Raw genomic sequence first — 16,289 nt, 5'->3', positions numbered from 1 at the left:
CGACGGTGAACGTGCATGATCGCAGAGATTTTCTCGTCGGAACGTGCGTGTATTTATCCACCGAATAGTTGGCCGCATTACGAGGGTATCGATTCTCCCGGGGATTTTTATAAATGGCACCGTATTATTAAGCGCCCGACGACTCACAGGTTGCTCGGCTTCAATTAATTACAATCAATTCACGCATCTCGTAAACCATCAATAACGTTTTTGCGTAAAGAAAAATATATATTAACGATCGTTAAAATTTTTACTTTTACACACTGTAATGATCGAATAAGATTTTTCTACAAAATAATTATTAGGTTGTTGCGACATTTCTGATAGACATTTTTAATAGAGAGTCGAGGTGACGACTAGGTCGAATTAATTTTAATTATACTTTCCGCGACACCTTTCACCGCTGAGATAGTTTTGACATCTTTCGTCGTTGAGTTAGTTTTCAGTGCCTATGCCTGGATTTAGCAGACTGAATTGTAATTAAATTCCTGCAATATAATTGAATTAATTAGGATCGCTGGGAATAAAGACCGTGAGATGTTAGTTTGTAATTTCTAGGCAAACCGTACGCCTGGCAATTTCGTTATGGTTAATTAAACTTCGTTGAAACAGACGTTGATGCATGTGCGCAAAATAGAATACATAATTCACGTACGTTGCACATCAAATTGAACAACTATGATCGCGTAATATGCTATTATTTTCGAGGTCAGGTTATTCTGCAAGTTTTAAAGCGCAGCCTTTTAGACGTATCGATTTTTGCGTTATATCTTTTGTCCCTTTTTTTTTATTTATTTAATTTATACCGAAGCCATGTGCCGCTCGCGGAGTTTTCTTCGATAAAATTGCTTTCTTCACCCAATGTATGAGTGCGAAAATGGAAATAGGAATCGTACTATGTAAACACGTCTACGCGTCGTCTGTATATATTGCGGATTCGCAACACCGGAATCTTGTGTAACCGTGTCGGCAGCGAAAATTACGTGTAACCGCTGTTTGAACTGTTACTGCTGAATTTGACCGCTTGTCAGCTACTTTCAATTACACGCTCTCCGCAGCGTGTTACGAAACCTGTTTCGGCGTGAATTCAAGTGCGAAGCTATCGATTACGCCTCGGTAAACGGATTGGCCGCTTGAAGAAACGCGGAAGAGAAAATGAGCGCTTTCGAACCCTCGACGCTTACGTTCTCGATTACACCTTAGTATAGGAAAAATCCATAACCATTTTAAACCGCTTGTTCTTTTATTTCTTTAATTTGCGTGGTGATTTTTGAGCTTGCGCGTCGCGATATAGATCAAAGTATGGGTATATCGTGTTATAAATTGCATCTGCGAATCGGATGATTTTGGACCTGATATCTTTTCATGAAGGGTATATGAAAATATGAAAATAAATTGAATACATGAATTTTTCATGAATTTTTTTGTCATATTTCGTGTATTTTTCATGAATTATACAATATGTATAATGCAATCTCTTTGTGTCCGCAACTTAGAGCCTCCGCTTTATTTTAATAGAAATATAAGCTAGTTAGATCGCCTGATTTTTACGCGTTCAGGATATTAGCGTGTGAAAACGTGCCAAAAAAATTAAAAAAAAAATATAAAAAATACGCGTACAATTTTGATTGAAGAATCGATTACGAATTGATCAAAGATTCCGTTGATGAAGCTTCGTAGGGTGCATTCTCGAGCAACTTGTATAAAATTGCGCATCGGATCGAGTCGAAACGAGCTTCCCCAGACTGTCTCTCTATAATTACAGAGACTAACGACGCGATTTTGTGCGTGTCGGTGAAAAGCGATGTTCCCGCTCGTGCAACTTCGCAAGATTGATTTTCTGCAATTAGAGGACGGTCTTAACGAGTTTCCGTTGAAACGGAATACTTTTTACTCAACACACCTCGCGATGACATTTCGCATGTCTTAATGGATTTCCGAGTTTTAATATTTTAGGAAAAGACTGTGATCTTTTGTTCGCGCCTAATTAATTGACAATATTCGCCCGTGGAGCTTGGTTGCGTATTATAGAAGCGAGTGGTTTAAGAAGTAAGGAAACTTTTTGATGTCCGTTCTTTTTATTAAAACCCTGATACTTCCTTCCGGTCATTTGATCTCGAGGCAGAGAATATGTAACGGTCTCTTTTAAAAGCGAGCTCATAAAGGACGACAAAAAAATGACGAACGACCTGAACAACAAACCGCTCAAAGGGGATATTTAATAAGTAAAGCGGATGAACATCTTTCTTTCTCACAGTTTAAGACACAATTTTCAGACTAATTAAAAGACTCATGACTACATCGCAATGTCGGGACACGATCGCAATTACGTTCTTCAAGAAGCGGATTATATTAAAAATGCGTATGTCAAAAAGCGGCGGGAATCGTGTGTTAATTAATTCGCATTTCTCCCGCTATTGCAAATCAACGTGATTTACGTCGCGCGAGTTCGCGATCCGCGATTATTTCAGGCCGAGTGCTTTTCCGACGCCAATGCAGTCGGACGTCTCTTGCAGAAGTTGCATTTATATTTTGCGAAATAAAAAAATATAAAATATTTATATCGCGGAATAGAAAATGTCACTGATATGTAATAGATAAATATTGAATGAATATGTCGACGGTATTGATCTCACGTTAATAGAAAGCGCTCGTTACATTCAGCTTTGCTGCAAATAGCTTCAAACGATTCTCCGAGTACTTGTCGTTTGCTGATTATGCTCTCGCAAGAAAACCGCATGCTCGCGACTCATTCGCGTATGCGTCAATCAAGTCGACATTGAACTCACATTAGCGTTAAATGCATACGCGATTGTACCCGCGCATCAGCACACTGATTGTGCAAGTATTTCCACGGTCGTTAACAATTAATTAGATGAGCAATAAAATCTGCGCGCGGATATATCTAGGTGAATGAAAAGTTAATGGCACGAATACTTGATCAGCAAGGTGAAAGAAATCCTTACGCGTAAATAAGAGTTTTGCCAATCCCGCGAATATTTTACGCGTCCTATTAATTTCATATTACTGTAACGTGAAAACTTAATACGTTAAAATAATTAATAATTAGAACGTATTTATAAATAACGCTCTTTTGTCGGATTTTAATTTATAATTTAATACAATTAATGTTCCGGCCGTATCTTTTTTATTACTTTATTATCTTTTAGGCGCTTGTAGACACTCTTAAATTTTATCTTTTTGTTAATTTTTGCCTCCTGAGACTGCGCCGCTTTTTTTTGTTCATTTTTCATCCAGCGTGCCGCGAAAAAAAAATAGGCAACGCGAGTATCTCGTGAAATTCCGCTTTCGGACTGCCGAGGTAGTTTCAAAGTGGTGAAAATCATGTCTCCCTTGACAAACGGCGAAACAATCGCCGCGAGTGTTTGCACGTCGCACTCAATTACGTTCTCGAGCCAATATGCGCGGGCGATGCGAAGCGGGACGAGTGCTTTTGTTCCGTCTACGCGCTCTATGTGTACGTGCGTCTCTGATACCCGACACGTTTTCCCGCCGATTGCAAGGATTTCGTGGGACCTCCTAGTGACGATTGCACGCTAATTTCCCATTCTCCTCGGTTGAAACTAAATGCGCTGGTCGGCGAACGTCGCGCCGAGGTCCGTCTTTTAATTATTCAAGTAGTATAGTGTCGTAAAGGCCTGCTCGGTGGCCGCCACGCAATCTCGCAGTTGTCGTCGTGTTCATTATCGCCGATGTTGTACAACGCTTAAAAGCGCGTGCAGGGTAAATCCTCGCACGTGTTTCCGCACATTAGCACGTATGCCATCTTCCGGTACGTGGTCCCGAGCGAAATGCACTCGCGCACTTGAGCGGCCACCACCCGCGCAATTATCCTGGATCACTGGCTATGAACCGACAATTAGCGGCGCGAGACTGAATGCGACCGCGATGTTTCCAAACTCGGCATCCGCGAGATCGTCCGCGCGCGCGGGTGTTTCCGTAAGTTGCTGTAAGTAGGACGCCGCGGCGCGGTTCGGTCGAACTGACGTAATCTTCATCCGCGTAATTACTTTGGATCGCTATGAGCGACAACCGAAATTGCGCGAATGAGAGGGGGGCATTACATAACTTCATACAATTACGTACCAGCGCGAAAATTCCGACGCCACTGGCATTCCGAGAGGCTCTGGGAAGGGAAGATATATCTCCGTTGCGATTTATTTGTTCATGATACGTTTGATATCTATACGTAAATATTATCTAATTCTCGCACAGCTAAGGATTTAATTTAAGGTGATAAAATAGACGTGGTAATAACCCAGGTATCTCTCACATTAATTTAATTTCGCGTTAAAATCCAGCGTAATTGTTAAGGATCGCACACGTTGTTCCGCGAGAAAAGATGCAGCTCTTTTCAAAGTTACATACTTTTCGAGATAACGTTTCGCGAATCTGGATTTAAGTTCTTGAATACGTTCGTACCAATTAACGTCGAGAGTTTTGTATGGTTATGTGTTTCTCGTTAATTCGCGATTAGTAATGCAAGGGTGCGCGCGTTGATTAGAGGTAAACGACTGCGAAAAAACTCTGCCCGCTTTGCCGAATGGCCCTTAGAGCTCCAACGCGGCGCGGCGAAACGGAGATTTCTTGCGATGCCTACCACGTTTGATTTTATGGAACACTTATTTCGCGAGTGATTACGCTTCCCTGCGCGAACGTTAATGGCACGATAGGTGCATAATCGCATTAACTGCGAGAAGGCAAAGGGATCTTAGTAGCTCGCGATTGCAAAGATTATGCCCTGCAGTACCGCGTTAATTTCAACGACGTGATAAATTTGCCGAGTACGAGGGGGACTGTATCACTTCTCGTCGTCGACGTTCAATTACGCAGATTAGTCTCGCAGGGACACGATATCCCGAGCATTCCCGCAAGAACGCGGTAAGTTTCCCCGGCGAGGTCGGCGGCTACTTTGCCGGACAAGTTAGTCGTTCTCTAACGTTACCGAGGATTTCGGGTGGGATTTCAACGTACCTTGGCTGATCGCGATCGCCTCGATAACCAGGAGTATACCAGCGAGTACCAGCACGGCGAGCCAGCGACACAGCATTTTTAACTCCTCGATCGCTCGCTGCACTACCGATCCTTTGCCCGTTAGCTGTCACCAGTACTCGCGTAGCGCGACGCGCGTAATCATCGACTTTACGTCCGCTGCCGTGTCCGCGCACTGTGCAGTGTGTCTTCACCGCGTCAAGTACCTTCGGCAACGAAAGCGCGGTTTGATTTTTATTCTTCTCTCGAATCGAGAGCGACGCCGGCTCGGAATCGCATAGACACTTAAGCTTACACCGCGAAAACTACACACACATGTCTCGTACGTCACCATAAATAATTTTCAACTCTCACGTGGACATTTGCGTCCGGATAGATAAATTACATCACGATTAACACCCGGAGAGGAGATCGATCATTCACTGGTGCACGATTTTGCCCGAACCATTTGAATACGAATTCGCGAATTAAACCTTCCCGAGCGTAGGGCGAAAAGGCCGTGATATATCAGCGGTATTGTCAAAGGCTGCGCGCGTATCGACCGGTAAATCCTCGACGATAATCCACGGTATCAAGGTTTGAGCGCTCACAAACGATGTCCCGCGGCCGCTCTCGCGCGGCCGAGGTGCACTTGCATGCGTTTCCGATGACAGCTGCGCTCACGTGGAGCTTCCGCCCGGACGAGCGTCGCGACGCGCGATCCGCGAGTGCCCTGTCTCAGGCGCAGCATCCTGCGGCCGGAACGCGCGGGTCAGCCGCATCCAGCCGGTTAATTAAGATCGGTCCGAAGCGTATTCTGATTAACTCGCGAAACTCTGCCACACGATCGTCATCGTACGCCCGCGATCGTCGGTGAAAACGCGCCGTCGACTTTCGCCGTCGTCGTTCTCCCGCGCGACGACGTTGCACCCGCATGGACCAGACGCCGACGCGGATGAGGCCTGCCGCTCGGCGTCGCGGCGCGAAATGATCCTGCGGGGGAGACTTCCTCGCGGCGCGCTTGCGCGATGACTTTGCTGCGTTCGCCGCGGATAAAGCGCGAGCCGGTTACGCGCAGACCGCTTCTCCTCTCTTCACCCTGGTTCTCTCCTGTCTCTCCTCGTCTACTTCGTCGCCACTGGGGGATGACCGCTGCGAGATCGAGGGTGCATCTAAGCGCGCATGCACATAGACACTTACACATTTCCGGCGCTCGTCGAAGGGTCCGTCTTGTTGTCGACTCCGCGGCTGCCTCCGACGTCTTCGCGAGAATTATGATGTTGTCGTTGCTGACAGATCAGCGAAACTTGGTCCGTATTAGACGGCGGTTATTAGCGGCAAGTCCTCTCGCGTCTTACGAGTAGCTTACGAGCCGAATGCTTACATCCGATTACATAATCCACGTCGTAAGAATTGACACTCGGGAAGGAAAAATGGTGCACGTCCGATTAACGCCGGGATATGTTATAATTCATAAATATTGCAAACGTATGTTTCATTAAAGGTAATTAATTCTTGCAGAATAAGTTAGTCTGAATAATCTATGTTGCTCTTAATAAATCCAATCAATAAACATGTATTAGTAATACGTTAAAATTAGGTGGAGGATTATTCATCCTCGACACATAAGCAAACACGCTGTATCATTAACGCGTACATGTATTCATGCACATACACATTTTCTCTCTCTCTCTCTCTCTCTCTCTCCTCCCTCTTTCTCTTTGCTTTTTCTTTCAAAGTTGATAATTTCGTGTGCTTGCACCCACGGTCCATTGAACTCGGGCAAGACTCGGCAAGTATTGCCAAACTGCAGCACATTGGTAGCGACGCGTAACGTGTTCCTGTTTACAGAAAGTTATCGACGTGAATACCGTTGCCAAGTATGCACCACAGGCTCGCCCTTATCGACAATAACTGCTGTTAATGCTGGTGCGCAAGGTAGAAACTCTCGAATCTCGATTGCGAACACTATTTCGGTGCAAGGCAGCTTACAGAAGCTGAGATCTATGAGCGCTTTATTCAAAAGTTCGGCGGTCTACAGATTTTCGATATCGCGGACTAACAATTTCCGACGAAAAAAACATCTTTTAATTACGTGTACAATTAAGAGACATTTACCGGGGAGTTCTTTACTGTAAAACTAATTTCGATTGTATCGATGAAAATATTCTTCTTCCCGCATAAATCGATTTTCAATTAACATTCAATTTTCAATTTCTCTTGCATTCGAATTAATGGATTCCAGCGCTGCTGCCAGCCTTTGATCATCGAGCGAGAATTAATTACGATATATCATTGAACAGATTTGTTTCCAAATCCCTCGGTATAACCGTTCGTTGATCGCATATCAAGTATTTTCTACTTTTTTTTTTTTTTTTTTTTTAATATATATCTGCGAGTTTATTGAAGTTTTCCAACGGCGGTTTGACGACGTAACTATTTGGACGCAATGCCGGATTCGCGCTCGAACGAGGTTTTGACTTTCTTTTAGGCGGATCGCTACTCTGTTTAGATCATATAACGGGTTTTAGCCAGACGGCTTCACGGGCTCCATCGAAACGTGCAGGCAGGGCTTTAGCGATTCTAAAAGGATACGTGCCAGCGCGTGCTTTCAGACAGGACGGGATTGATCGAACGGATCTAGAGCAAAATGTTCCGCCTGTTACACATCTATACGGGATCGCGCGGCACCGCATGTCCACGGTGTAGCCTTCGTTGTCGAGTGGTATTTGTTCAAGCCCGCAGTCGGTACACCGAAAGCTCCAACGTTAACGAGAATTCTGCGCAGTTGATCTTACGAGCGGAATAATATATCAGGGATCTATTGAGTTTTGGTCTTGATGTGAATCGGACATTGCTACATTAATCAGCCGGCTGCATCAATACGTTCTGCGGTATGCAACAGCATACATCGCGGCCGAGACGAATTTCGACGCGTATTGTCTAATTTTCTTCGTTTATAAATGTGCGCTAATGCGATTGTTAACGCGAGTAGCGCAGGCGAACGGAAAAGTTAGATTATGCATTAGTTATAAATTTGTAATATATTAAAGTTAACACGGGATATAATATTCAGCGTATAATATAGGGCACATAAATTCCTTTATAACGCGACGAAACATCACAGTAGGTGAGATATGTAGATAAATGAAATTCTCCGCGCAGAGGGTACGTTAGGAGTATGCGAGCGGCGGTGAGGCTATCGAGTTGAAATTTCTTCGCTGAAGATCGAACAAATAAGTCTTAGGTGCGGAACTGCGTGCGTGCCGAAATAGAAATAAGAACATATAATTATTTTTTTTTTATATATATAATTTTAAATAAAAATTTTTTAATTGCTGGCTCGAGCGAGACGCGCAAGATTTTCTTAATTTATTTGTCTGAGCGAATAATTGTTGCGCAGACACTCGGTGAAATTATGTGCAACCGTGAGGTCGAAATTTCGCGCAGATGACATTTCGCGTGTAGTATAACTTAACTTCGCCAACATTTCAACTAAATATTTAGTCGACATGCATCTGCTTGCATAATACTCAAAGATCCGCTCTGAAGCCGCAAGAGTCGAATTCCCAGCATGCGCGGAACGACGTCGAATATAGGCTGCCTTGGTTTAATCCCTCGTCTGGCATCGTGCACGGCAGCACAGCCAGTTACGTCGGCGGGCACACTCGAAATCGTACAGTCGCATTTAGCGGTAATCGCATGGCGTGAATATGGGAAGTCCGGCATGTTTTCGTGTAATTTCGGATCATTAGCCGCGATTTCCTGGAATGCCCACCCTATCGTAGATTAAAACGGATCTACCCTCGCGATAATGACATGTTTTGCAACGTTTACACTTTCACAGCGGCCAATCAAAGTAACGGGGCATTAAATATTGTAATAGATCGTTTTGGGCTATGATTACGTATTTCCATAATTTGTAGAAATGCTGTTGTATAGAAATAGTTATTGGGTTCTATAATTATTATATAAATATCGGAAATGAATATTATAATTACGTTATAATTTGATACGTAAAACTTTATAAAAAAGAAACATTTTTGCATTAAAAAAAACTTAATCTCCAGAACATAATCGATTGTAAATCTGAGAGAAATGTTAAATTTCTGTTTCTAAATCGTTCCCCATTTTGCTATAGCCGCGTTTGAAATACAATTCGCTTTTCATCTGCGGCGTTTTGCTTTTTTTATCCAAACGATATTACAACGCCGTTGTAATAGTTCGAGATTATATCGACATGAATAGCGCAATAACTCGCCAAGCATATTTACGCAATTCCAAGCCGCGAATACATCGTGTTGGTATAATATTCGCTTGAATCGCCGCTCGGTCCATGAATATAAATTCGGCTTTTATTTCGATAATCGTCGAGGAATTAAACGCTCGCAAAGTTTTATCACGAGAGAGAGAGAAGGTGTGTGGCGTTAAGTCCGATTTTAGCATATATTATTATTTAAATGGAGCCGCGTTGCATCGTGGTCACTTGGTGAGTAAACAGTTGCGGTATCGCTTCGTGCCGGCGGACCTAAACACGCCGTTAATGACTAATTATCTTTTATGTGCTCGCGAAAAATACCGCTGCAAATTGCATGCGCGGCGATAAAACGGCACTCGTTTTTGATATTTTACGCGCATGAATTTTGCAAACAGGTTAATCCAGTAGTTCTGCAAAAAAAACTCGCAATTTGCAGATATCTCCCGCATACCCGGCTGTGCACGCACCACCTACGCATTTTTGCGTCATGTGCTGATTATTGATTTTACTGCAGCGTGAAACATCACGGTTAAAGATTAGCGTCGTTCGGTCGCGTTTACCGGAAAATTCGCGTTGACCCAATATCAATTACGTAACGTAACATTCTATTCCGCGTTTCGCCAGCGGGTCGTTATGGCGCTAGTTTTATTTTGAGATTGAATATTTAAATTTTAAAAGAGCTCTAAACTCGATAATATTTATATAATCTGCAAATTGTGAGAGAACGTTTTAAAAGATATCTCTGATACGTGTCATTTGCTACAATTTACTTTAATTGCACCGTTATCTAATCTTTCTTAACACTTTGTAAATTACCATGGACATTATACTTACCGTTACACCGACCTTTACCGCGTTGATGCTATTTTCGCGTTGTCGCTCTAAAAATGCAACGATCTACGGGTTCAAGACTAGAAGCTATTCTTTTCATTGTCCCGTCTCATTTTTCCCTTATCAAAATTTTCCAAGTTTTCACGGCAGTTGATTTAGTGTCATAACGAGCCGCGCCTTTGTAGGACTCCTGCTCGTGCTAAACACCATCATTTCACTACCAACTAAGAAATCGCGGTTTAAGAAGCAGCCCGCGAGTTCCCACCGCATTCCACGGCTTCAATGCTGTGAGTGATATCGATTTTCTCGACGGGCCGTTTCCGCGGTATAAACGGACCATTACCTTTAGCATGTCTTCCTTAATCCACGCCACTTCCCGTAATGGTGGTTGATAGGGTTGTGTTTAGGTCTTTAGCTTTTTAACAATTATACATATAGATATCCCCTCGCTTTGCTTTCGTAAAAGAAGCAACGACTCTGACCCTATTATGTCCGGACGTTGTAGTTTCGTTAATAAGAAAAAAAAATGAGCACCGCTCGCATTTAATAAGAGACGGATTATTTTTCTTTAGACGTCCCGTTTCGTAGAGACGTCCGATCGCGCGGCACCTTTTTCTATGAATGTCATCTCTAATGAGGAACATTCGTGAGAATAAGGTGTCGAAATGCCGCGAGTTTATGGAGCAACTTTCAACCGGTCGACAGTCGTGAAGTGATTTATCGAAGTGCATTGGAACCGCGATCGGAGGCTATGACTTACGACCGACTTTATCAATATTGAAATAAGATTAATTCGCCGAGACTTGGAAAGCAAAAATCCAGGACGAAGTGAATGCGCACAATTTAAGTTTTCAATGCGGAAGCATGGAGCAGTCGGGGTCGTAGGGAGGGGGGGGAGAGGGTAGAACGAAGTGGCCCCGGATGCAGCACATTTAAGCTTAATGGTATATTAAATCGGGAAGGACTTCTCCGCCCCCTCGTGTAAGTGTATTGAAAAGTTTGATCGATCACCTTTAAAAACTGATGTACGACCGCGATTCGCGGCGGGAAGGGGAACCGTTTATACTTTCGGCAATGATGTAAAGTAGTTCGATAAATTCTGCGGTGACTGCTCGTCCTCAGACGTAAATGTCATTTTCGCGCGATAATGGATTGGAAATCAGAAATCAGTGGAGCGCAAACTTGTTGTATTATGTTCGACCGGAAATCCGTGTCGCGATATTCGCCGGGCGAGATGACACCCGCTTCTTCACGTTCCTTGATGCGGCCGCTCGACTTTCGTTTCGAAACTAACGTACGAGCTTTGGACGAACTGCTAATTATAGATTATTGAATTATAAGAAATATTTTGTAATTATTATTTCTTAGTAACATTTTCATAAAATAGAAAGAAAAAAAAATTAATGAGTATTTGCAGAAGTAGCGTGATTAAGTGCACATTTACATTAAACGAAGTAATATCGGCGTAACGTATATTTTAGCAGAAGGTACACGCAGCTGCTGCATAATTATGGGTCCAAAGCTCGTCGTTGCGTTGTTGACTTACACGTTCAACCGCTTTGATGTCGTTTGCGTCATGGCCGAACGGGCTGAAAGCGTAAAAGCTGCCTGCGACAATGTATGTAAAAGCCGAACGCACAATAACTAAAGACGCATAAGCTCGAAGCAAGATCGCTTTGAAGTTCTTTGCCGCCAATTACATCGTGCAACCAAACATCCCGTATTCGATAACATGAGTATATTGGAGAAATTGAGCTACCAGAACGAAATGTGTATCTATCTTCCCGAGAATTTCATTACTTAAAACGCATTTCTATTACTTTAATCGTTTATTTCTTAAATATTAATTCCCGTTTGATAAGAGTTTAAAAAGCTTATTTATATTCGCAGAATTTTATTTAAATTTAATATTTTAGAATTAATTAGTTTATGATAAAATATTAAATAAAAAGTAAAGATACACAAAAATATAATTCTTTCTCTGGCAAGTTTTAATAAAAATTAAACTCAACGGATAGTAATTAAAACAGTTTATGCGCAACTATATTTTATTATTACTTTTTAGTATCTCGACTCGATCTTTAACTTTAACGTACAAGATACATCTTGTTACGATTTAGAGGAATATATTTTCGATAGTAACATCCAAATTACTTTATCGCGTTTAAATACGTGAGCTTTAATTTTAAAATTATTACGAAATTTATATACTTTTTTTTTCTTTAATTTGTTATTCTCGAGTGTTCCATCCCGATAGCAGGACTCTGTCCTGAGAAAGTTTGACGGTCTCACGGTTAAACGTCGCAGAAAATACAGGAGTGACGAGCAAAATCACATCCGACGCGCGGAACAAGCGGGGCGTAATGAATTCGCAGTAGTTGCGCCCGTTTTAAATCAGAAACGTAATATTCCTCGTTCTCGGCGCGCGTTACGATTCGGCTTGAACTTGCAATACAATCGCGATGGCGATGGTGGAAGCCGGTGAATTACGATCTCGCTCGTTCCAGGCCAACCGTGTCGCTAATTCCGGTCGAAACTTCGCGCGGGCGAGTGGCCCGAAAAGTTGCCCAGTGCTTTGCAAAAACGAGAGAATCTGTCCTATCTTACTACCGCAAGAGTATTCCGTAAGCGCTTTGCGGCGAGATGGATGTATTTCGGACAATGAGGCGAGCGTAAATAGGTATCGCATAAGTTTGCGTTTTGTCGTAAAAACAGGGATAACGCGGCTGCAGTTGTTGAATGTTTTACGATTTTAGTTTATTGATTAGCTGAATTAACGCAATTGATTCATTAAATTTATTCTATAACTTACGAGAAAAGAGCGAAACGCTCGCGCATTTATTACGCAATTGTGTTGTATTATTATTATGTGATATTATTATCTTGAGAGTGAAACGGCAAGCAATATCTCTTCCCTTTGGCTCATGGAAAAAAGATATATAATGGAAATATTCTCTATGGAGAAAGTAATTCCGCCGCGTGCTGCAACATTTTTTCTTTTTCCCTCCCGCGGAACGGAAATAAATCTTCCCGTGGAAACCACGAGCCGTTTTCGGGCCGAACAAAGGGCCGGCGCGATAAAAATCGCTTCGTTTGAAACCTCGCGCGCGATCGGACGAATTTCGAAAATGTTTGTCAGCGCAGTACGCGCGCGCGAATAGGATCTGCGGGTTCAATCTTTCACGCGGTGCACGGAGATAAGCCGGACGCAATTTAGAGACAGCCGGTCCCGATACCCGTCACGCACACAGAGCGAAGTTCCGTCGAATTAAACTTTCCTCGGCTATAAGTCCCCGTGCAGGCAACGATGACGGCCGCGGACCAAGTCACTTACGGCGAACGGGAAATCTGCATGTATATCACCTCATCGCGCCCTTATTCAAATTACGTACGTGTGGTTTAACTTTCTCCGTGGCTCTCATTCGCGGCGCGTCCGCGAGCAATACGGGATTCCCGAGCTTTTCGAACTTCGCGAACATTGATCAACGAACTCGGATCCTACCTCCTCGCCGGGGATCTCCTCGGGGAATCGGAGAGCAGCGTAGCCTCAGCCACCCCGTTCCGAATCAAATCTGAGAAACTCGCGCCGCCGTAAAATCCGATATATAACCGTGAGCGACGGCTGCGCTTTAAGACGTCTGCCACTTTTCCCGTGGTTCGAAGAAATTGCGGGATCAACGTCTTAATGTTGGATATCCCACGGCTCTGCCGCGAAGCGAAATGACGAGGATTTTCGGAACAATACTGGCGTAATCGTTGGCTCGCGCCGGTTCGTGGTCTCGAATGCCGTGGTATAATATGTGAATGGCACTTCGCTATTCTCATGATAATGTCCCTTGCGACGGTTAAGTATAGGAATTAATTGCACGCGTCGAAAGTGATCAAGGAACGTTTTGAGGTCAATGAAAAGTGTGTTGTAAAATATATGATAATTGCATTTGGCAGTGGTTAATTAAAAATGTTAGACATTGATAAAATAAATGTATTTACACATCTTGACAGAAAAGATACTTTTTACAATAATATTTTTTTTCATTAACTCGATTAATGTTAAATATTTCGAGAGTGAATCGTTGGAAAAACAAAACTTCGAGTAGTTATCGTCATTTAATAATATTTTATAATTTTATATGATCGTTATATTTACCAGCTTTAGTCAACTTATCAGCGTTAGTTAATTAAGGTTTATTTTTAGCAGCAGCCAATAAATTCTACGGTCTTTTCTACTTTATTTCTCTTCGCGAGAATTATCCTTGTCGGTACTCCCTTATGGCTTCATTCCGACACGTGAGGGTGGCGCTAGGAATTTGAAGTACATTTGAATTTCTCCATTGAAAAGTTTGGAAATTTTGTTGTAGTTTAAAGAAATATAATAGAAAACTCAAATTAACGCGTATACTTGATAGGGTTTTTTAAATTGAATTTTAATTATTATACTTTTATTACAAGTACTCTGTATATCACGTGTCGGTATATTTCCCGCGTTCGATATTATATCCTTTAGCGTTGGAATTGTGGAACTACTAGTAACAAATGGCAGAATCTAGAAAATTGTTATTCCTGCTTTGGATAACGTAGCACGGATAAATATTATTTTATTATAAAGTTTGAAAATTAATTTAAACTTCATAAAACTTGTAGCATAATTAACGAGAAAATTTTTTACGTATGTAAGTTCAAAAAAGGGTTTAGCAAAAATGCAAACTGCATTCTGTATAAATTATTAATTAAAGAAGTCATTGTAATGAATTAAATTATTTTGTCGTATTAATTTAAGCAGTATTATACGTATACATACTATATTTTGACTCTGACCATATAATATTCCGTAATGTTTTGTAAAAATTCCTTTTAATCTCGCTATCACATAGTTTTCAAACATTGTAAGAATTTTAAACCATACAAACTTTACCACCATATTTTATATTATCGCTTCGGGGTAAACCAATCTAAATGCTTGTTTGCCAGAGCTTAATTCCATTATCCGGCTGTTCCTATTAATAAAATTTTCAATATCGGGCAAACCATTTTTTGAAAAAAATTTTCACAATAATCCTGAATGTTTGCAAGATTAAATTAAAATTCGTTATCGTAGCATAATACATAATTAGTTTTAATTTTTTTTATGTTAAATAAATACTTGTTCTCTCATTGATTTTGTGGCCGATACGTTCGCGAATATTACACTGCTTTGATTGAAATGCACTTTCGGAATTTCATTGATCGCAGTCGAGAATCGATATTACCGCGATGCCGGCGCGGTTATCACCTTTGATTAAATCTATCCCCAAGCTAACGCTAATAGTGGATAGATCGCAGGTGGCGGTACAATAATACGCCGTATTTACAGAGCGCCCTGGGAATTAATTTGTCGCGTTGCATCGGCCGAACGCATTTTAACCGGCGATTAATTCCGGCAGACACTTGCTTGAGTCGCGTTATACTCTGATGCTGAATTGCGCCCGGCATAATTTCGACAGCGACGTTAATTGAAATTAAATGTCTAGCGCGATTGCTCGCTCCCGCCGAGAGCTGATGAAATTTCATTTTGACATGATAAAAGTCTTTATTGCCGGTATATGGCAGATTTTTGATGAAAGATTGAGGATTACGCGTATCTATTACATCTTTTTTTTTTTATTCTCCTGTTTTAATACTAGACTAGATCTTTTCTGAAAGTATTTCTCTGACTCTTTGACTAGAAACTCAATTTTAACGTAAAATTTATAAAAAAATAAAAATGATAATTGATAAAATATGCAATTAGAACTGGAAATGAACATATTTTATGACTCCGAATTAAGCTCATCGTTCTGTGACATTAAATCTTTGAAAATTTCGTATTCGTATATTGTTCACGCCGGGGGGGGAAAGTAAGGGAGGGATCTTGCCTGGGCTTGTAACGCATTAATGGTCTTTAACGAGCCTCTCAATTAGGGGCTGACCAATTAAGATCAGACGACGTTTAAATTCACTCGGGCGCGTCCTCCGCGGCGATGGCGGCACCATCAAGAGACAGTCCATAAGTTAACGCTCCATCTGTTCGGTCGCTTTTCGGCTTTCATAGAGGAAATGAATAGGGCAAGTCTGGCAGCTGGCCAGACAGCAAGTAACTTATTATATCTGGCATTAAATTATTATAGAGCCACGGTCGACAATGGGCACGGCGAAGTGCATGGGAAACGATTAAACCGAATCCGAACCGCCC

General features: G+C 42.0%; 1 protein-coding gene and 1 long non-coding RNA gene across 5 annotated transcripts in view; one reads left to right on the top strand and one right to left on the bottom strand.

The window, feature by feature from the left end:
* Dpr1 (defective proboscis extension response 1) overlaps positions 1-6,693 on the bottom strand; it is a 251,820-nt gene extending 245,127 nt beyond the window's left edge. The window contains exon 1 of one of the 3 annotated variants that reach the window (XM_070663424.1): positions 4,996-6,693. Coding sequence is in view for 2 of the 3 variants with exons in the window: in XM_070663422.1 (XP_070519523.1) it covers positions 4,996-5,071 (76 nt within the window). In the remaining variant the exon portion in view is untranslated. The remainder of the gene's footprint in view (positions 1-4,995) is intronic. The other 2 variants (XM_070663422.1, XM_070663423.1) reach the window with 2 other exon arrangements.
* The window catches only part of LOC139106554 (uncharacterized), a 206,444-nt gene that overhangs the window by 84,398 nt on the left and 105,757 nt on the right, over positions 1-16,289 (top strand). The window lies entirely within an intron of this gene.

This window comes from Cardiocondyla obscurior, linkage group LG11 (genome assembly GCF_019399895.1).
Source record: "Cardiocondyla obscurior isolate alpha-2009 linkage group LG11, Cobs3.1, whole genome shotgun sequence".
Classification (NCBI taxonomy): domain Eukaryota; kingdom Metazoa; phylum Arthropoda; class Insecta; order Hymenoptera; family Formicidae; genus Cardiocondyla; species Cardiocondyla obscurior.
Note: the sequence above shows the minus strand (reverse complement) of the source record. Positions and strands in the feature narration are given on the sequence as shown.